The following is a 24,142-nucleotide window of genomic DNA, read 5'->3' on the forward strand; positions in this document are numbered from 1 at the left end:
TCTATTTTTGTTAGAATATCGTCAAGATGAAACCAAATATAAACATATTTTCATAATAATTTTTTTTTCTACAACGAAACCACTTACCGAACGATTCTTTTACAACCTCTTCTGCTTTATTATTGTGTCAGATCTTTTTACCAATCGAGTCGAAAATTTCATATAATCCTTGTTTTCCCGAGACTCGTACGTATCAAGGACGTCTTGTAGTATGTTCTTTCTTTTGTTTTTTCTATACTAGTGTTACGAATTCAATGGTTAAGAGCAATTAATGAGATGTGTCTTTCTCGTCAACGGCCATACCGCGATGAAGTACTAGTTCTCGTCCGATCACTAAAGTCAAGCATCGCGGGCACGGTTAGTACTTGGAATGGGTGACCGCTTGGGAACACCGTGTGCTGTTGACATTCTCTTTTTTTTTTTCTATTTTTGTTAGAAATATCGTCAAGATGAAACCAAATATAACATATTTTCATAATATAATTTTTTTTTCTAACACGAAACCACTTACCGACGATTCTTTACAACCTCTTCGCTTTAGAATTAATGTGTCAGATCTTTTTACCAGATCGATCGAAAATTTTCATATAATCCGTGTTTTCCCGAGACTCGTGCGTCCAAGGGCGTCTTGTAGTGTTTTCTTTTGTTTTTTCTATAGTAGTGTTACGAATTCAATGGTTAAGAGCAATTAATAGATGTGGTCTTTCTCGTCAACGGCCATACCGCGATGAAAGTACTGAGGTCTCGTCCGATCACTAAAGTCAAGCATCGCTGAGGCACGGTTTTAGTACTTGGTGGGTGACCGCTTGGGAAAACCGTGTGCGTGTGACATTCTTCTTTTTTTTTCTATTTTTTTTAGAAATATCGTCAAGATCAAACTAAATATAAACATATTTCGAGATGTAAACGGACGATTGTTGATTGATTTAATGCTACATAAAATCACTTAAACACAAGGCTTCAAAATAACATAATCATAAACGTAAGAAAACAATAATGCATAAAAGACGTAACACATAAGAAGACAAGTAAGAATAATGCACTCAATAATAACACATAACACCTAATCACATAATTACGTCCACTAGTATCTCGACATAATATCATAAGACTTCTTAATACTTAATCATAATACATAAATCCAGTGCAATCATAATACTTTTCGAAGCGCAATCGTAAGACTAACTCTCTTTCTTAGGGCATAGTCCCCCCGCCGGAGGGGGAATGGGTACGGAAGGCGGTCCTAGTCCCTTTTCCGAATCCATATATTGGTCATCAACCGTCTTTCTTGCTTCCAAATCTACGTAACACCCTAGAGTGGGAGTGCCGTACAAAGCGTTCTCCGTAATCTCCACAGTCTATACAACCAGACGTTTCTTGATGGGAAATAAATATTATATTCCGCTCTTAAGAGGATCCTTTCTTACGAATTCTATAGTTCCATAAGTTTGTTCCTATTCTATCGTAAAAACAACTAAGATGAGATTATCCTAATATCCTATTCTAAACAAATATTACTCCGTTACATAATAATATAATTTTTTTTTTTTTTTTTCTACAGGAAATAATTTACTGAACAAGACCTTCCATCTCACCTATCATATTAATTGTGTCTGAACCTTTTTCATGATCGAAAATTTCCATATAAAACCGTTGTTTCCGAGACTCGTACGTATCAGGCGTGCTTGTAGTATTTTTTTTTGTTTTTTTCCAGTGGTGCTACGAATTCAATAGTTAAGAACAATTATAGATGTTGTTGTTCTCGTCAACGGCCATACCGCGATGAAAGTACTAGTTCTCGTCCGATCACTAAAGTCAAGCATCGCTGGGCACGGTTATCTGATTTCTTCCGAACAAATGTACACTTTTTTATATACATGTATGATAGTAATTTTCTTCATCAAAGGATTTTAAGGGTTTGTAAATAGTATTAGCGCCAATGGGGACCCTCAAGCGGCTACTAATTGCGTGCTTGCGTGCAAAGTTGTGATAAAGTGCGCATAGCTCGCTTTGAGCGGCGTGGGAATTACGTTTTATAAAAGACAAAAGTAAAGGAAGCGCAGAGCAAGTAGCTTTAAACGACTTCTAAGTGGAAGAAGAAGGACTTCTCTATGGATCGGGTATTGCAGTTGTGTTCGATTAAAGGTCGGGGGAATGACAGTTTTTGTGCGAAGTTTTTACTAAATATGGATCATATATTTAATAATACAATAGAACAAAATACAAGAAAAAAAACTACTTGATATATTTCTAATAGTCGCACTTAAGACTTAAACCCATTACTGACCAGGCTTATTACAAATTATTCGTACTTATGCATCTATCTCTGTTATCATTCTTGATGTAACTCTCTAAATAAGCCCTTATTCCGGTCTCGTGTCGTCTTTTATACTCCGCATATAGCGGGAGGGGAAGGACTCTCTTTTTCCTACAGGGCGTTTCTTATTAAATCACAGATTCCCTATTGGTCATCGATATTTCTTCTTTAACGCTGTAACGCCCTTAGCGAAAGAGTATTTTCCACAGCTCTCGGAATTTTCCCCCGTTCAAACCCGCATCTGTCAATAACGGGAAACAGCATGAGCATGTGGCCCTTGCTCTTGAGTGGACCGAACATCTTAGAATTATTTCTAGTCGCCTGTAACCTAAGCTTTTTTTTTTAGAAAATATTACCCATTTATCTGGCTTGTCTGTCAACCTCTTAGAATTCTTTATGCCCAAGAATTCCTATTTTAAACACTTTCTCTCTCGTGCGGGGGGCTGCTCGGTTCGGCGTAATGTGACAGTTGAATATTTTATAAGATTTCATAGATTAAATCCTACTTGAATATTTAAATGCGTTTTGTCTCTGAATACTCTGTTTTTCATAACTCGTCTCCACGATATTTTAAAATCGGGTTTATCGATTGCTTTGAAATTTTAATGGTAAATTCGGCATATTTAATCGGATGATCTAGAGTCATTCGATTATTCTAGCATTTCTATTTTTATCGAAGCAAAATTATTGAAAAAAATCGTGAAACTTTAAAATTAATTTTCAAAAGGTTGTTGTATTATACAATTTATAATATTTTCTAATAATCGTTGTTCATTCTATCGCCAAATGTTTACAGCTTAAAATGCCGTTAGAGTTTTTAATTTCGGATAAACTAATCAGCCGGAATCATGAAGACACTCAAACAACCTTTCTTTGAAGAGGGTGTCTTTTTTTTCCCCTTTTTTACCCTTTTTCTCCGAAATTGAGATCCTATTGCAAAAAATTAGCACCAATCGATTCAGCGTCGTCGACTTACCCTATATCAAGAATCAAGATGATAACTGAAACACCAGATTTTGACTTCTAATTGAGTAGACTTCGGACTATTACGACTCATGTTCTTATGGAGATTTATGCCTAAAAATTTTTTACACTCTTCTGAAATGTTAAAATATATAGCATAAAAAGCTCAAAGTCCTATCTTTTATTGGGGTCGTCAAGAAAATTACTAAAAATGCTTAAAAAACCGGTCATCACACGGAGTGACCCCCTTAATCTGGCTTTTGTAGTGTGCAAAAAAGACGAACTACGTGGATTATTGTTGATTATAGAAGATTTATAATATTACTAAATTAGTTCATTATCCAACCCTAAATTTTGATGATGTATTGGAAAAAACTGAATGAAGTGTAACATAAAGAACGATTTGAATAAGAATGAATAACCTACTGTTAAATTAATAATATGTAATATTGTGTACGTAAAAAGAAACCTTGAAACGACAGGGCAATTTATCAAACTTCAAGCTGTTAACAAAGGACTTTTAGTTATTGTTGAATTGGACCATTATACGTATAAAGTTAAAAGCTAAGTGAAGTATGCGATCACAGATATGAAAGTATGCTCATATAAGTCCATACAAAATTTAGACAGCGCATATTTCAAAACCGATGGTTTAGATTATAATTCTAATTTTAGAAAAAGAAAATGAAAAGAGTTAAATCTAAGAGAGATTGATTACAATAAAAATGTGGACGATTTAACAGTTAAGTTGAACTCATAAAAATAAACAACGAAAGTATGGGGAAAATTCAAAAGAAAATAGTTTAAGGAAATGCGTTCCAATCAGAGAAGTGAAAGACATTAATCAAGTTATTTGAGAGACTGTACGATTGCTCCGGCTCGAAGGACCATTTAGTGTGGATTGATCCAACTCGCAGAACCAATTGTACAGTTGTACGGTAGTGCTGGTTCCCACTCCCTACTGTGCACGCTTTCGTGCACGCGCTTTCTCACCTTGCTAGGAAAAAGACTGCTGTCTCTTTTCCACTTCCGCGTTGTAAGGACGGAAGGAGTTGATCCAAATAACACTTCAACTTGTAATGAAATGTGAATATTTATTATACTCGTTTCCAAGAGATCAGTATGGTGCTTGGGCCTTGTATACTGATCTATGCTAACTTTGATGTTTAGTACTAGCAAACCTCGGGTTACTGACTAGTTGTATTGAATGCTGCTCGGATCACTTGGATGTGATTCCGCCTAACGAGTATGGACGACTAACTCTTTTTCGTCTAAAATGTAACTGCCCTCTTCCCCCCCCCTCCACGATACATCCCACCACAGGGTGTATAAAAGGTGTGTAAATACGAAAATAAGTTTACTTATTGTAGTGTCGCTTCTCTGAAAAATAGTACAAATATTTTTATTTACATTAATAAACTTAAAAATGTTGATTAAACTAAAATGAGCTCAACTTACAGCTACAACCACTGTATTCCTCATCCTTATATTCTCTTTTGAAAATTTTTTTCCGTCAATAAATAACTTGAAAAACCAGTCGACAAATGTGCCTTTATTTTATCCTTTAGTACAAAACAATAGATGACATATTATTTAATATTGTTATAAAAGCATTATTGTCATAAATTGGTTAAAAAATAGAATTGTGTTATATATTTATTAATTTTATCTGCATTTTCCGCTTTCGAATTCTGAGTAATTATATTTATTTCATACGTTCCTTTTCTTCTTTATTATCTTTACAAGTAACAGTTATATATGAACATAAGTATGATAAATATATATATATATGTAGGATTCGTGAAAAAATTGGACCGTTGGACTGACTGGACCTGGACTCGAACCCGGATCTTCCGCTTTCCGGGCGACTGCTCTTTAACCATTGAGCTATCCAAGGCCCACCGTCCAATCTCCTCACGAATGCCTATTTAAGTTTTGCTTGGAGGTGCTCGCATCCCACATATAATAGAGCAATTATTTAGATAAAATAAAGAAATTTTAAATAAGAATGTGCTTTTTTTATTTACCTCATTTGTGATATCATCAAGATATGATATATATTTCTGGAGTTTTATTTCCCAAAGATATATTGAAAAAGATAATATCAGGATGTAACCAACATTTAAAGAATCTTTTCATACATCCCCCTAAATTTAAATAACAATAAAATAAGAAAAAAGAAAGGAAATAAAATAGTATTACAATTATCCAAGAATTTTCAATATAAATACATAAACAATTTATCAAGTTTACATTTTGAATTGTTCTGCAAATTTAGAATTGTGTCTAACAAACCGTCTATCAGTAAAATATGTAAACATATTTTTAAAAATTTACATTGTATTTATATAATTTAATAAATTTAAAAAAATGTCAAAATTTTACCGTATACCATATCCAAATTATAAAAGTTACATAATGCGAGAAATGTCTATTTTTTTCTCATTAAGATACTAAAATTCTTGTTAATTTATTAAATGTGTGTGGGGTTTTGAATTGTTTAAGAAGTATAGAGATGAAGTGTGAATGGTATGAGTGTGAGAATGATTGAAAGGAATGAAAGAATGCATCGGTCGAGGATAAAGAAAGGGACCGTTGCGTTAGATAAGGATATTTGTTTAGGTTTAGGGTTACACCGTCTGGACTTTGTCGCCTTCAAGTGGCCACGTCGAAGCCTTCGAGCGTTCTCGATTTTAAGGTGAAGAAAGGGCCTTTGTTCATGATCGGGAATTATCGGGAAGTTTCCGGAAGGAATGACGAGAAACAACGAAAGACATGGAGGCGATGTAGGGTATAAGTAGGCGACGGAGAGGACTGGCGGCGTTCGGCGGGCGGTGCGTTTTTGTCTGTGAGTTCAATAATAATTGACGAGTGATAAGTGTAACGGAGAGTACGGAAGACAACGGGGAACGGCGAAGGATTACGATAGGCGACGACGAGTCGGATTCGGGTGTTCCTTGCGGTTGTTTTCGGACGTAGGGGGTTACACTTATTGTTAGCATTAAATCATTAGATTATAGATACTTACTATATTATTTCTTACAAACATTATACCTTGTTATTATTTTTTAATAAATAAATACTTTACTGTTACCATTATAAATATATATATCTCTATACGTAAATCTTACATATGTAATAATCTCTATGTAAGATTGAATAAGACTTTCACCAAAACTATTTTTAATAAATTCGATGAATTAGCCATTTGGACACTTTGAGTAAAATAACAAACTTCATTTATATCTATTAGCTTCCTTTTTTAAGATATTTATAAATTAAAAAATAGGAAAAAGAAATCATCGTACAAAATGTTAGTATCGTTTTCGTACAAATGTTGTGAACGTATTCTGCAATAAAAAAAAAAACGAACAACTGTTATATAAACATAAATCATTTAAATTTCCAATAAAGAACTTATGGACATAAGTTTAATGAACTTTTTTCATCTATTAAACCTCAGTAATACGTAGTATAAGATTGGTCTAGACGTTTTTGTAACATCTTATATAATTATGTACTAATTAGAAACATAAAACGTGTATCTATACTTTACCTGAAGCAGAAAAATACTATTGCCACCAATAAGCTTAAGAAACTTCATATACTTTACTTTTTTCAAAAGTATTAGAATTTGAATATGCTCTAAAAAAGAGATGAACGAATCAAAATAAATTATAAGTAAGAAATAAAACAAATCAAAAATTCATAACACTATTATAAGTAAATATAACAAAACTGATGAAAATCTTACCTTGATATAATAAGATTCTTCCACAACTATAAATAATTTTGTATCTATCCATAGAAGAGCCACGACGATGATATTCTTATGGTCCTAAAAATCAATAATTTGAATTTAAAGAAATTTATTAACAGAAATAAATGTAGATATATACATATATATATCAGAGACTCACGAAAGTTGCCACAAAATATATTATTAATTATAATAAGTGTATTACAGAACACTTACGACATATTATTAACATTGGATAGAGTATGACTCTGTAGATTATACAGGTATAGTTTCAAGCAAATCGAAATATGTATACAATAGTTATGATTTATTTCTTACAAACGTAACGATTGAAACGATTGCTACAAAAGGATTTGGAGAATCGAAATTTAAAATATTACTAATAATGAAAAATATTACTTTATTCCAGAAACAAACATCATTGCTAATAAATTCTTTGGCGAATTTTAATCTTTTCTTCTTATTAATATCACTAATGTATGGCTTCTGTGTATCTGTAGTACACTTAATAATTAATAAATATTTCATAGCAAACTGTTCAAATACTTTCGTGAGTCACTGTAAATTAAACGTTTACCTTCGAAATCACCAATAAATAAATGTTTGCTTCAAATTACAGGATAAGCTTTTGGTCCTGCGAATATATTTATCGAGTTATACCGATTACATTTTTTAATTAAATATTTTATTACAAGATATGATATAACTATATTGTCGTTGAAACAATAATTGTTGCATGAGCTCCGTGATTAATTCAATCAACTGAAATTATAGAAAAAGTTTAAATATTTTAAAATAGTATTATGATTGTTTATGTTAAAATTGCTAAAATTGATATAGACATTAGGTTAAAATAGGAGAGAAACTGCACTTTCCTTTCTGTCTTTACAAAAACTGAGCAAGCATAAAGAAAGAAACGAGACTATTTAATGAATACGGATAACAAACTTTGCACAGAGATAAAAAATGGGTTTGCTGACAACAAAGACAATAATAGGCATACAAATTTCTCTCAGAAAATAATATATTTAATTAGCATAAAACATGTTTATAGAAATCATTTCGGAAATCTACACTTTGGATACTGTATGATCGATAAATGCAATAATAAAACAGCAAGCTTTTATTTATATTTTTTTATTTATTTATTATTTTTATGTTATTGCAAAACTTTATTTTCATATTACAGCAGATTCCCACGATAAATTTGCTATGCGTTCTATGAATCGTTTTAAATGAAATTATTTTTATAACGTGATATTTTCTTTTTAATTTTTGTTATTGAAAATATTTTATGTAACCCTAAGAAAAAGATACAGACGAAAAAATATCGGTTCACTTACTCTTATAATTAACACAGTTTTATTAATTACAATATAATATTGTATAATATTATCAGTCTTTGCTCTTAACTTTTTAACTTTCTGTTCTCTTTTTATCTGTTGGTCACACACATCCACGTTCACAACTAATTATTACCCAAATCTTCTACACAAATCTTTCAATTGTCGAGTCGACTTATCTCTTACGCTAACACGCATACAGGTGACTAGCTAGAATCTTCCATCCAAGAATAATTATAACAGTTAATAGATATAAATGTTACCGGCATTTTATTATTATAAGTATTCTATAGAAAGTACCTTTAACGGTCACCCAGAGGGTTTTAAATGTGATTCAATTGGCAGTGTTTGGAACACAGACTGGGTAGAGGGAAAGTTTTTCAATGTCATGGTTTGTTTTACATACAATAGCTTAAGTTCATTTTGTTTTTTCCTACACTTTGTGCTTTAAACACACATAACTGAAACAGTTTATAGACTGATCGTAACCTTTTAGGTTTTCTATAGAATAACCGAAAAATCTATGGAATATTTGTTTTAAAAATGTGTCGCAGGGAAGTTAGAAAGGGTAAGAATTTAGAACGTTAATTCGATCTTATTGAACGTTTCGTCCAAACGTTGTTTTGATTACGTGTTTAAATATAACAGTTTATGATAACGATTTGTAGATGTTAAGTATAGTTTTATTATTCAAAAAATATAAGAATGTATGTCTTTGTAATAATATATAAGAGACTCTGAACTTTAACGATCGAGTTGCTGAAGAATTCTCGATGAAGGACGAAACGTTCAATAAGATCGAAATAACGTTCTAAATTCTTACCCTGTCCAACTTCCTTGCGAACATGTATTAATAATTTATTTTTTGGACGTGATAACAACGACTTGATTCGCTTTAATATTATAAAGTATACATATCCGTGTATATATATATATATAACAAAATACATACATTGCCCGCAACATAAAAATTAAAAGAAATTCTTCTTTTTAGATATTTAAAGATATTCTTGATAAAAGAGTGTTAAAACTAAAAATAAAAAAGTAAACAATAACGAGACAACAAAACTATCAATGAAAACAAAGTTATATCATTGGCCACGGGGGTTATTCGTTTTGTACGTACAAGGTAAGAACGGGAATTTTCTTTTGAAATGTCAGAGTTTGTTATTAACATACAAAAGATACAAAAGTATTTAGGAACTATTCAGCAAGAGACAAATAGTAAAACGCGTCGCACTTGACTATCCTTGAGTGGTTCTCAACGTCATTATCTGAACTACAAAAAATGATTGTATTTTCTACAGAGTATACATTTAGGTCATATTCGTGCCTTATATGAACTCCTTTGCTGCCGCGATGATGGCGTTCTCGAATCGTGACGCTTGCGTTTCCCTCTGAATTCAGTTTCCGGGGATGAGTATGGTTTCTTCCAAAAATTCAAAAAGCTGCTCGATGGTCGGATAGACATCTGGGTTTAAGCGTTTATCCCATTCCTCTCTAATGACATCCGGTAAAGTGCGTTCGACCAAGCGGACTTTCAGAGCTTGTGCTGACATGTCAAAAGAATCGATAATGTTGATGCGTGCACGGGCATTGTCTAATAGTCGCGTTAATCCTTCGAATGACGAATTTTCTTGTTTCGGGGTGTTTATTAGCGCGTCGAACGATTGCGCTAAGATCACACGTTTCTGATCGTATGTGTCTAAGAGCACGTTCCACGAGACCTTATAATTCTCCGCGATTATATCGTACATCTCGAGTCTTTTGAGCGGCGTTCCTACTAGCGAATCCCTGAGATACAGCAATTTCTCAATATCGGTTATATCGGTACGCGAATCTATTAAAGTTAAAAAACTATTTTTATAAGAGATCCACTTGTTTATATCTCCATCGAATTTCGGCACGTCGATTTGCGGCACTTGGATTTGCGGCACGTCGATGGTCCTATCTGCGTCCGTTTCACTCGCGTTAATTTTTGTTCCGCTCTCGTCAATTTTCGTTCCTCTCGCATTAATTTTTGTTCCGATCGCGTAATATCTATCTAAAAAAATGTCTAAGTCATTGAACTTCTCCTCTTCGGGGCCACTATAAATACAATCCTGATGCGATTTTTCGTATCCGTCTATTTGTTTGGTAAGTCGCGCGTAACGATGTATCATTTCTCCCGCATCTAGTTTTCCTTCGTTAATTAAATTTTCAAAATACGTTAATCGAATCTTTAAAGCCTTTCGTTCCCGTCCGAGACGTTTAATAGGATCCATTTTACGCGATATCGTTAAATGGTTTTTTTTTTAAGAATTTAGTAGTCTTTATTACCTACGAATATAATAATTGTTCGATGCGTAATTTCTTTTAAGAGCGCTAGTTTTTCGTCTACGCGTCTACGAAGTTGGCAAGTGGTGGGGATGGGTCGTTTATCCCTACTATACGTCACGTGTATTCTTTGATGCCTGCTCAACAAAGGTATCGATATCAAACAGTTGAATCGCCAAAATATGACCGTTTTATGTTGGAAGACAAAATGCTCTTCGAAAGACGAAAATGACCGTTCTCCCTCCTCCTGCTTCGACTCACAATCAGACAATACAAAGAAAATGTTCTCGTCTCTGTCAGAAATTCTAATACGGCAATTTATGTTCGAGTAGCCGAGAAAAATGAATACAATATGCTACAAAATGCACGTACAAATGCGCATCAATACGCTAAATATATGTAAGTATAGATATGCGCATGGAAGGATTAAATCCACTTATCTTAAATTACGAATCTCTCGTTGCGAATGGCAAGGCTGGGGTGGCGTGGATGTTCGGAAAATATGTATGGCTCGAAATCCTTTGTTCTCGGCGTAGAAATATCGTCCAGATGAAATCTCGCTTAAATTAGGAGTCGGGAATTTACACCTCACAGAAGAAGCCAAAATATATCCGCGCAAATTTCTCCAACGTGAAATCTTCTGGTAATTGTAATAATCTAGTGATAAGAAAGATAAGGATTAAATTAGAATAACAAATAAAAAACCTAATCGAGCCAATAGTAATAGAAAAATTTGATTGACTCATCAGGGAAAAGCCTTACCCTGGATTATTATACAAGTAATACAGGAATGAACAGCGTCCTAGCAACGTTGAACACGTATCTGACCTCTCGATAGTTACGGCGCTTCTCGCAACTTACCTGGCTTATATACAGAGGTATAAGAGGTGTCTATATATCGTTCGTATAAGGAGATAGAGATGATGCCTATATTTCGCTCGTATAAAGGGGCCTTGTTTTCGTTTATTTCGTCTTACGAGAGGTCTTTATGTGTAGCCTCTATCCGCTGAGTTTTCCCATGTGTAGTATAATAATAAAATGATCTTGCTTCTAATCGAGATGTATCCTCGTGGATGTCCGACATAAGAATAAGAAAAAAATTCTGGTTAGCTGGCCCAGCTGTGCGGCATACAATGGAGTGAAGAGAGGGGATACTGATCGTCAAGTTCTACCGCTTGATGGCAGCATATTACTAATATCGTTTGGCGCAAAATTTGAAATAGTTTTTAGAGAAAATAAGAAATAAAACTGATTTAAATCATTTTCTTTAAAATGAATCATTTATAAAGTTAAAAATTATTCAAAACCGAGTGAAAAAATCCGATTGAGAATAAATCAAGAAGAACCTTAAGTGTTATTTCTTTTAAAAATAATATATAATAGAGTATGCTGCGTAATATATCGTATGTTTCGGTTGTGCTTTTGAGTGAATGAATGTGTGAACCTATATAAAATAATAATCGAACTGGATAAAAATACGATGCTTAAATTTAATATTCCTTTTGTGAACTCTTACATTTCCAAAAAATGAAAAACCCCGAATTATCTGGGAATGAGGAATTGATGCAACTTTTAAATCATTAAAACCATCAAGTTTATGTTTTGATCACTTTGATGAGCGCGAAATTATCAAAAACCATGAAATTATTTGCACAGGTAAAAATATTATTATATTACTACTGCTTTTTTCTTTTAGTATTTTTTTGTTGAAATGATTGAAAATAATATACCTACCTTTCTTATATATCTTTCTCTTTTCCTATGCAACGAAGCCAACGTCATTTCAATTAATTTTTTAATTGGTCATTATACCTCAAGAAATATATTTTTTAATTGAACTCATCTTTGTTCTCTCAGCTTGTCATTTTTATTTTGTTCAATATCAACATTTTTACGCCGAGCGATCTTGATATAATGCTGCCGTATGGGTTAAACTTGACTAAAACGGATTCCATTAAAATTTCGAAAGTTCAGGAATGATTGATGCGCGCGTTTTAATTATACTTTAACAATAGATATATGAATGTTTTGTTCATTATATGTATATTATTTTTTATTGACTTACAAACATTGATTGAATGAAAGGTGGTGTAGAGAAAGTACTTAATATTTACGTATATCTCATTACGTAACTCAAAATCAACATATCTTATTAAAAAATATTATTGTTTTCTATATATACCTTACGAAGTTTACTAAATACATACCAATGGTTAAACGTCCTCCAAAAAATACTTGTTTTCTGATTTTTTCCCACGTATTTAGGATTTGGCCACACGGCGTAGAGATGAGAATGAGTAGACTATTAGGTTATTGGATTATTGAATCATTAAGTAAAATTTTAATAGAAAGTAGATTAGGAATTAGAACGTTGTAAAAACTGCATTGTGCGAATGTGTATTAAAATTGTAATTAAACTTTATACATATCCAAAATTAAATTATATTATTATAATACAATTTTTACAAAAATATAACTCGCTAATCGTGCGATTATACTCGTAACGATGAAAGATCTGATTTTGTCAGATCTGTTTTTGTTGTAATCAAATAGATTACAACAAAATGAGTTATACTCTAATTAACAGACAATTATTTTACATACGTATGTTACTACGTACAATCCGATTATAGTAAATCCTTATAAACAATCATTATACCGAAATATTACTTCGATTAAAATTCTTATTAAACCTACTTCTTCTTTTTCTTCCAAAATAAAATGTTAAATTATAAGGGAAACACGAGGAAGATTACTTTTTTCGATTTCTTCTAATTTGATCACGTCACGAGTTATGGTCTCCTACAAGAAAATTTTCTTCGTTGCAAATAATCTCATCCTCGTAAGAAACCCATCGGTGTGTCTACAGGCGTTTTTTCTTCCTACGGAACATCTACGTAAACTGGATCACCTAAACGTATGATACCACTTGGCCCTCTCAAAGCAAGATGAATTCCATAACTGGAGCCTCACCGATAAGGGGACGAATTTTTGGATCAACAATTTGCCTATAGCTGTAAAAAAAAAAAAGTAATCAATTAGAATATTTGAAATAAATTATTCACTCATAAATTATTGATAAATCCTATATTATTTATGAGAATACATTAAAATGTTCTCGAAGAAAAATAATTAAAATAAATTAAACATCGTCGAGCTAATCAATTTTGCAATTAATTACAAAAATTAAAATTGTGTAAAGAAAATAATTATTATACCTTTTTAAAGTATTTAAAGGTTCGACCTTGGAATTTTTAGTACCGGTTTCAGGATCAATCGTAGTTAAATTACATCTAGTACAAGGTCTAATGTTTCTAAAAACAACGTCTCCGATCTTAATCCAATCCCAACTATCTTCTTCGTAAACGTTTGCATTTTTCACAACAAAATTCGGTCGAAAATTCGACGAAGTTATCGATTCTTTCAATCGAGAATTTAAATCCGTTATCGACGACTCATTTATAAGATGATAGCTGGTCTCGTCGGGATAAGCACCCTGTTAAAAAAAGAAACGTTCGATAAATTATAAATAAATGTGAACAAAATTATTTGTACGTTCGATGAAAACAATAACCACAATTCACATAACGCGATTTTTAATGTACTAGATGAGTAATATACGGTTACAATAATAGCAATAAAATTCATAATAATAACAATTATTCGTATATATGACTTCACGTGCATTCTTCGTAAGCAGAAAAACAACATACGTTGAGTATGTTTAAAAGATACGCTGTATTTTGCGAGAAATACAGTAGCTCAAGATGACAAAGTACAATTGATGGAAAAAGTATGAAAATTTGACGAAAGCAATTCCACGCGTTCCAGTTAAATGTTTTCGTAGTTGTCATCGTCGTAATGAAGGTCAACTGATTCTAGGAAAATAAAAAAGAAGAAAAAAACCTTTTGTAAATACTCACGCTATCAGCGTTTTCGATCAAAGGGAAGACCTTGTTTCGTATTTTTCTCACTGGTCGATCTAACGGATAATGGACCAAACGAAAACCGACGTCTTCTTGAAGAAGAAAACGCGACAACCATCTGGCTGCTTCTTCTCCGCAATCGCAAGCCGGTACTGTTTGACCCCATACTGCGGTTTGAAAACTTTTTCCAGGAATACGTGCGAGATCTATCGAAACCGACGTCATGCCAGGAGCATTTAGGGTTAAAATTGAATCCGAAACGCTTGGTGATATCTGTTAATAATTTACATGATTTTTTTTTTTTTCAATTCTATTATTTAATAAGGTAAAAGACCCTATAGCGGAACGAGACCCAGTACCGGAACGATTTCAGGATTATTATATTATATCTTATTGAATATGATATGGAATTTTAAGAATTTTTATTTTTTCGAAATTTTAATGGTTTGGGCATGAAATAGAATATAAGTAAAATTTACAAGTCCATCAATAACATTAAAAAAAAAATAAAAATTGTAGGACCAAATTTAATTCGATGACTTAACTCGATTCCTTAAGGAATTTGCTAAGAAAGCAGTCCGTAGTCTTAAGCTCGTAAAAAATGTAAAAAGCAACTTTTTCAAAAGTTTTTTTTTTTTTATGTGTCCGCAGAGGTATTTAGAATTCACAGTCTTAAGTGTTAATATGAAAAAAATTCATTAAAATTATTAATTTTTGCTGTTCGTCTATCGGTACACTCGAAATTGGCCCGACCCCATACCGGAACAGTCTGCCATGTTGATATTTTGTTAATATCAACTGACATATGCAATGTATTTTGTTAAAGTGCAAGGTCTAGTGCAATACAAAAATTATTTGTGATTGAATAAGTAATACAGTAAGTACATAAACTTCAGTTTTGAAAATAAAAAAAAATTTGTGTATTTAATATTTTGCTCTAAAACTAATAATTTATAAAGTTTCACCTCAAAATCTTGTGTTTACATTTATTATCAAGTCGAAAATATATATTTTTTTTTATTATTATTATTTATGATTTACTCGTTTAATTTGCAATTTTTAAATGTTTTATGTTTCGTTTTCAATATAAAAATTATGTCTTTCATAATTAAAATTATATCTTTTATAATAAAATACTATTATTAATAACTTCAATTTTTCAACTATTCATTGACTTAATTATAATTTAGATAAAGCATAATTTTTTCATTTGGAGAAACTTTTATCATTCACTGTTCCGGTATTGGGCCAATCATATTCCGCTATTAGGGCTAGTCATTTTTAACGTTCCGGTACTGAGTCTTTTAAGCTGGTTCGAAAAACATTTTTTTTAATTATTAAACTTTGGATAAGGTTATTTTTAATTTTTATCGTATATCTGAATGTTTGTTCTAAACTATTAATTAAAATTAATTCATTCTACGGGCTGAATAAATATTTCTTAAATAATATAAACTGTCACATGCCCTTCGTCGTTCCGCTATAGGATCTTTTACCTTATACATATTTTAAATAATAATTTATAATTAAATTAGATATTTTTTTTATTTCTTAAACTATTCAACATTAATGATATTACTGAAGATTAATAAACAGAATTATTTACAAAATTTTATTACCTGCATCATTTTTGGAAATTGTTTAGCAGTGACAAAGCGTCCATTAATATCAATAACCAATAATGTCCGATCACGTAACCACCCCCAACTTTGAGACCCAATACAGTACACTCCATCGTCGTGTATCTAATTGGACCCAATGATTTTACCGGATATGTAACGAGATCGCTAAGTTCACCTACTTTCCTCCATTTCGAAGGTAGTTGATACTTCTGTTTACGGTTCCGCCACCACCAAAGGATGAAAACTACTGTAGCGACAGCAACAGTTGCTGTTGTAACGCAGGCGAGACTCGTTCTATCTGTAAACAAATGTAAGATCAAAAATTAATAAAAAGAGATATGAACTTGCTTCTAATTATAAATTTGACTGATTTGATCTAATTGACTCAAAAAAAAAAAATAAAATAAAAAAAGGAGAAGTCGAACTCGTTAGCTGTTTTTAAAAATGCATCGAGCAAATGGTAGTATGCGATGATCCAACGAAGATGCTTTTGAATGACAAATTTTGTTTACATTAATCGAAAGATCATACACATGTTTTATAGCAAGATTGTATTGTTTTTTTACGCAGTAATTAAAAAATGATATTAAATTAAAAATTAATGTTTGAACGCGTTTCGATATTTAAAATAATCGTCATGAAATATTTTAAATAGTAGTGATCAAGAATATATTACTGAGGTTAAAATGAAAGATAATTCCAGCATCGTTAACATTATTTTTTGATCTGTCTTTAATTAAAACAGAAGAAAAAATTGTCGTTGAGATACAGATTGAATGTAGCGAAAATAATTCCAATGTTTATATATGTGTATATATAATTCCAATGATTTATTTCTTACAAACGTAACGATTGTAAACGATTGCTACAAAAGGATTTGGAGAATCGAAATTTAAAATATTACTAATAATGAAAAATATTACTTTATTCCAGAAACAAACATCATTACTAATAAATTCTTTGGCGAATTTTAATCTTTTCTTCTTATTAATATCACTAATGTATGACTTTTTTTCTGAGAACCCTAGCATGATAATCATTTTTACGTAGCACTCTTCTACATAATTATGGATGTACACCTTCCTTAAAGTTTTGGTTAACTGCTGTTGCAAGTTTTGTAGCAGTAATCTTTGGATATTTTTTTATTTCATGGATCAAAGTTCTTTATTCTCTTTCCGCTAACTTCTTTGGTCGACCTGAACTGTATTTATTATATTTTTTATAATTCCTTTAGATTTCGATTTTTTAATAATGTAATGTATCGTAGTTAATAATGTAAATTTAAAAATTTACTTATTTCATCGTATGTTTTCCTTCTTTAATATGATGTTTTCTTTTTGATCCTTCAACATGTGGTTGCATGTTTTTTTAACGAAAGACATATTAATTACTGGCACGTAAAGTAATTAGAAATGTCGCATACATAAACACGGTTAGTTTCTTTTTTCAAAAGCTTTGAAATATAAGAACACTATTTTTCCAAACAACAATAAACATTTAACGTCTTTGATTTCCAGTAATTTACTATTATTTAGAATATTAACATATTAATATACCAAAGATAAAATCCACAATTGGAATTTTAAAATGTCACGATTAATTGCTAGGTTTTTCTTAAAAGAAGAAAACGCAGCCTTGTCGCGTATTTTCTGTTGTTTACTTCGAATAACTTTTAATCCGAAACGAAAAACTGATCTACTTCGAATGTTAAACAACATTTCCCTAAATTTATGAGAGCTTCTGGCAACAGTAGAAATTCCTATAACGTTGTGTTGGTATTTGATTAAAAAATTATCTTCTCAAAAACAAATGATTTGTTTAAAACTACCAGTTCTTCTGAATCCTTCGATAGATTTGTTTGTCCAATTTGTATTTCATTGATTTATGATGTTTTATAATTACTTTTGTCTATCGTATTGTCGAATAAGAAACACACATATTTTCGTAAAGTTCAATGTACTAAGCGATCATTATTGCGTCGAAGAAATCTAAATTTGGTATTGTCAATAAATGATTTTGTATTCGATAACTTATTAGCCCATATATAAATCGGTTGACCAAATAAAAACTATCGATATATTCATAATTGCATTGTCGAATTAGTTGATTTAAAGTAAATCCATAATGTCGTATGCTTTCACCTTCGATTTGATCACGATAATATAAACGATACCTAGCTGCACTCTCTCGTTCCTGAATTTTGAGTATAAATTCTCTAATATGAATATAAGTTGGTCGTATGTTAGTTCAAAAGGATCGGTAGGAAATAAAACCATCCGCATTATGCCATAAGCCGAGGATTCTAACATATTTAATAAAAAAGGCACTTTTTGGTCATTTGTTAATTCGAGTTCATCGATTGCATACTCAATGTAATTTTGCCATATAAGGAAAGTCTGTAAATTTCGTATTGAACTTATCAATGATAAGAAGACCTCGTGATACTAATTGCACCATTCTATCCATTGCAATAAATATATTTCAAAAACAAATAAAAATGATAGATTTATTTTATTGTATGAAAAGTTACGATCCGTTTTTGTTTTTGTTTTCACTTTCACTGATTAGTTTCATGTATTTAGTGTATGTATTTCGCAAAGTTATTAGACAAGTAAATCTCTCTGGTGAATTAACATTTACGCGTGTTATGTTAGTTGTGTTTTCTCTTACGGAAGAGAAATGGGAATAAGAGGAGAAAATACAGACTTGTCACGCTCTTCTATTGTTCATCCCCAGTTTCTTACAGCAGATTGCTTACAGCGCACGAGGGTTAAAATTTTCGAAACGTGGCACAAATGTCGGAAATAAAAGACATTCATTTATAACTTTTAACGAATAAAAAATGTTAAGTGGACCCAGTGGTGCTGTTTCCAACTATTTATACCAAACAATTAGTTATGCACGAGTGAAAAATACAATTTAAATGTGTCCGTCAAGCTTATCGCGTGTGTGAATAACGTTAATTTAAAAAACACATTGTAAAGTTACTATTTTACCGATTTTAAAGTACAAATAAGTTATTTATTTTGAAAGTGACATAAGTTCATTTTCCAAAAAAATCGAGTTAGCTACTCTAATAGTTACATTTTTTCATGATATTTTCATAATGAAGCCACTTATTACTAATATATTTAAAATTATTAAAATTTAGTAGAACGAAAAATTGCTGATTAATGTTTAAAGTTTATTTTAAAAGTTAAAGTAAAGTTTAAAATTTATTTAATACTAAATAATGTTAAATTATACACACTTTGCGATCGGAAGGCGCCTTTCCGGCCACAGCTATTCGGTCCACAGGTCGGATTGCGAGTAAGCGACGACAACGGTGTTTATGTTAGATTACGTTATATCCAAGAAATAGGAATGCCGTATTGGTACTTGAAGAGGTTCCTAAAATGTTGATATCCATTCGTATGAAATGTAAAATAACACATCTTAACGAAGATAAGATTAGAATTAGTAAACGGTCCTTCTAAAACATGGACAATGCTTTGTAAATTATAATAACAAAACAAAATACAGAGTTTAGAAGTAAAATATTATATTGTTAAAAATATAAATATAGATAAACTATGAAAATATAACATTTTTCTAAGATAATTTATGTAGAAGGTAATTTTCATGTACCTATACCGTGCCTAATACATTCGCGAATATAGCGTAGACTAGCCACCTTAATCGGCCGAAAATGTAATCGACCGCAATAACTATCGTCAACGGCCATACCGCGATGAAAGTACTAGTTCTCGTCCGATCACTAAAGTCAAGCATCGCTGGGCACGGTTGGTACTTGGATGGGTGACCGCTTGGGAACACCGTGTGCTGTTGACTTTCCTCTTTTCTTTTCTATTTTTATTAGAAATATCGTCAAGATGAAACCAAATATAACATATTTCGATAATATAATTTTTTTTCCTAATAATTTATTTATTTTATAAAATATTCTTTATATATAATTTTATTTTAATACATAATAAAAATATTTTCGTAAATCATATATGAGCAACATTTTTGACGTTAGCTTTATTTGCATATACTCTGCACTATCAATTGATACATATCTACTCAATTTTAATTCATTACTAGTCGCTAAAGTTAAATTTAGCCAGCTTTTTTCATTGCTTTTAATTTTTTAAAATTTTATTAATTTTTTCGGTTGAAACAATTTTTAGTTAATCCCATTAATCGTGTAATTCTTAAGGTAGATAATTGTAAATTGCTTTTTGGAAATATTATATTACACTAACAATAATTATTATATACTAGAATATCGTTGAAAAATAATAGCAGTTAAATATAAAATTACTAACATTTTTTCGAATTAGGCATAATTATTTCTACTTTAATCAATTTTTTAGCATATGGTATATTTCCAAATCCAGAACTAATCTTTGTAAACAGCAAATTGGATATCGAGTACTTTAATTACAGCTATATATATATTATATAGCTATATTATATATTACGAAATATATATATAGCTGTATATATTTCGTAACAAGTACGACTTCAACACATCTGCCCCATTTATATCCATTCACAAAGTACTACAACCACATCTTTTCCATGGATCGCAAGACCCATTGTTTGTACGGCGCCTTCTCAGCCTACGAATGGTAATCATTAATTACACGAGTCACAATGAGCATTAAAAAGAACTTCAACATAGAACTTCAACAATTCAAAGAAATAAATAAGTGAATTTAATTGCTAGCTACCTGTAAATTCGAAATCTATAATTGCTAACTTTTTAAATTAATTATTTAGTTAGTTATTGATAATAGAAAATTTAAAAACTTTTTTTATATTTCTAAGTAAAGTTACGTAGTTTGCAACAGAAAAAAAAAAGAATAAAACAGAAAAAATGAATAGGTGCGCTAAATTGTTAAAAAAATGCTTATTTAAAATCCATAATTGCTAACTTTAATAATTAAATATTTAATTAGTTATTAATAATTAGAAATGTAGAAACGTCATGAGTGGGAGATATGTTATACGCATGCGCCACTACAAATTCAAGGCACTAACGCATTTTGAAAAAATCTCCCACTTATGACGTTTCCACGTATGTAAATATTATTAACTAATTAAATAATTAATTATTAAAGTTAGCAATTAAATATTTTGATTTATCAAATAGCTAGCAATTATATACACTTACACATTTTTTTTAATTGTTGAGGTTCTATGCCAATTTTTTAATGCTCACTCTAGTGGTAGGTAAGCTAAGCACTATATCGGTAATAGTAGTGCTCTACCCTTATCTTATATTATCATATACGAAAACAATTGAATCCTTTTACTCCATTACAAAATTTTAATATAACTAAAAACTCAGCGTACGCCCAGCGTATGTCCCAGTGTTATTAAAAAGAATAATTTACCATATGAATATAACTCCATTCTGTTAAGAATTTTTGAGAAGTAATGCGAGCCTTAAGACTTTAGACTAATATCAAGTTCTGGAAATTTTTAAAGGAATAATGAATAATTCTTTTTACAAAAGAAAGAAAATATATACTTTTATAAATAATATATTTCGGAGGAAAATTAATATTATACATTTTTTTTAGGTATAATAGCGATTTTAAAATTATTGTCTTAAATTACATATTTTTTTAATTATGGAAAATTTTCGTATGCATACTTTTGTAAAATAATTTTTTTTGTAAGAAAAAAGGGAATTTTGTCATGATCAATGTATAAGAAACTATGATAATAATTGGCTGTTTTAAGGAATATAAGTATTTCTAAAAACTATGTTTATTTGAAGAGAAAGATCTCTTATAGATCATAATATTATTACATGAGTTTCAATGAAAAGAATAATTTTTAAACACTTTAAAAATATCTTGCGTACTTTTAAACATGATGTATATTAAAAGATTATCTCTTAATTTCGATTTAAGCAAGTTTCAAATAACCACGCATTAAATAAAAACGCATTTTCATTTTTTAATCTGATGAAACATAAGAAATAGCTCCGTTCAAGTCAGCTTCATTATTATGCTTCGAATATCGATCCGAAACCATTTGTAACATATTTTTATAAATAACTAGTAATAATTTCTGTCGACAAAAAAAATCAATATTTTCCTTCTTGCAAGGAGGTATCAACACTTGGAAAATACAGTTTGAGAATGTAACTTGATATATCAGCAGTATATCATCAGAGTATTCCTCCCGTTAACATAAATCCGACCCATGGCTAGCCAATTCTGAGAAAAAGCCTTTAACGTTTTGTTAGTCTGTTTATATTTTTATAAGTTCCGTCATCTTCCAAGTAGCTCAGTGACTTAAACGATAATGTTTACAAATGTAAAAAGTCTAACCTTCCAAATTTATATAACAAGATTTATGAATTTTACTATATCTGGAAACTAAAAAAAAACCAAGGCAAATATATGAGAACATACTATTCACACCATTAATATCTACTTGTTACCAAACTGTAAATCAAAATTGGAAAACGTTGCTTTGAATGAAAAGAAAGATGACTCCGGAATCAATATCACACATAAAAAACTTGTAAAATATCTAGGCATTTATTTCGATAATAAACTTAACTTTCGATATCACATATTGTCTTGAAAATGTGTATCAATCTTTTTAAATACAATTACCTTAACAAACTTATAAAAATACTATGCTATCAAGCATTTATTAGGCCAATTAAAAATTATAGCTATTGATCCACAAACGTCACATAGAGTATATTAGACTACTTCAAAAGAAATGTTTGAGATCAAGCCTATAAATTTTTAGAACTAAACAATAAAATTATAAAAAACAATATTGCAATGTAAAGATTTATAAGACAGAAAATATACATAAAATTAGAACGTTTATTATTAAATTAATGAATAAATACATAAATGGTGAGAGTTTGACGTTAGGAGCAATAAAATAGAAAGAAAATAGGTAATAAAAAAATTAACCGTTTATTCAACTACAAAAGATCAAAGTAAACACAAGTCATAACACATAGCATATCAACGGAATAATCTACATACAGGGGCACATGTTCTACCGCAGAAAAAAACGGCTACTACTTTCTTCTAGTCTGCTACTAACTTTCATTCCCTCACGCATATTCGTATGAACATTCATACACACGCATGAGAACATCCTACTGATACGTATAATTGTCCAACTTTCAACAATAACAAACGTCATTAAACTATTGAATGTCAACAATCTAATCAGTGCATCTTTTTTCGTAGATGACAGATATGTTCCGAATACTTTGAATTCTGAAAATCACCAAATTCAAAATGTGTACGCAATGTCCTCAACATAAGTTTCGGTCAATCTATAAAATCAATTCAAAGTTGCTCTGAACTTATTAAGTGTACAGAGATACGCCGAATGACGAGTTCTTGAGACAGTCTTCTCAGAAAAAGCCATAACTCCATTCCAGACATAGTTTGGAGTAACGTAAAATCTCTTTCTATTCTGGAAAACATACTCGAGTAATGAAGCCGGAACAAAATTCGAAATTTTCCCAAAAGATTTTAAAAGACACACTAGATGGTTCATAATTTGCTGAGAAGTGGTAGAATTCTACCACAGGATCTTGGAATTACGTCATCCATCTCAGGTTTTCCTGGGTAATGGACGAAAACAATGTTACACCGATTGTAATTGATATTAAATCATGCAATAATACGAGTTGCCATCTGGCTGAGCTTTTATTATTGTAATGTGTCATAGTAAACTTTTATGGTAAATACAGGTAATCCCCGAAAAACACGGTACTTTAAGAATACGAATATCTTTTCCCGAATTACACTGTTTCAAACTACTCGATTTTCGAGTAATTCTTTTAAAAAAGAATAAAATACATATATTATTTGATATAAAAAATTATTTCCATACATGTCATTTGTTTGATA

General features: G+C 30.9%; 1 protein-coding gene, 1 non-coding gene and 2 pseudogenes across 2 annotated transcripts; 2 read left to right on the top strand and 2 right to left on the bottom strand.

Moving 5' to 3' along the window:
- The first annotated feature begins 289 nt into the window (after nt 1-289).
- Nucleotides 290-407, top strand: LOC122521832 (annotated as a pseudogene).
- Nucleotides 408-9,786: 9,379 nt separating this feature from the next.
- On the bottom strand, nt 9,787-11,546 carry LOC122521797. Its single transcript, XM_043642536.1, has 2 exons — nt 11,462-11,546; nt 9,787-11,356 (listed from the first exon to the last, which is right to left on the bottom strand). The coding sequence occupies exon 2, from the start codon at nt 10,645-10,647 to the stop codon at nt 9,787-9,789; it is 861 nt and encodes a 286-aa protein (XP_043498471.1). The 5' UTR covers nt 10,648-11,356; nt 11,462-11,546.
- A 1,867-nt stretch (nt 11,547-13,413) lies between these two features.
- On the bottom strand, nt 13,414-19,971 carry LOC122521784 (annotated as a pseudogene).
- On the top strand, nt 19,960-20,078 carry LOC122521826. The gene has a single exon (XR_006304928.1). It is a non-coding gene; the product is annotated as a 5S ribosomal RNA (ribosomal RNA).
- Nucleotides 20,079-24,142: the final 4,064 nt, after the last annotated feature.

The sequence above is a fragment of the Polistes fuscatus genome, unplaced genomic scaffold (assembly GCF_010416935.1).
Source record: "Polistes fuscatus isolate 324 unplaced genomic scaffold, CU_Pfus_HIC Scaffold49, whole genome shotgun sequence".
Lineage (NCBI taxonomy): Eukaryota > Metazoa > Arthropoda > Insecta > Hymenoptera > Vespidae > Polistes > Polistes fuscatus.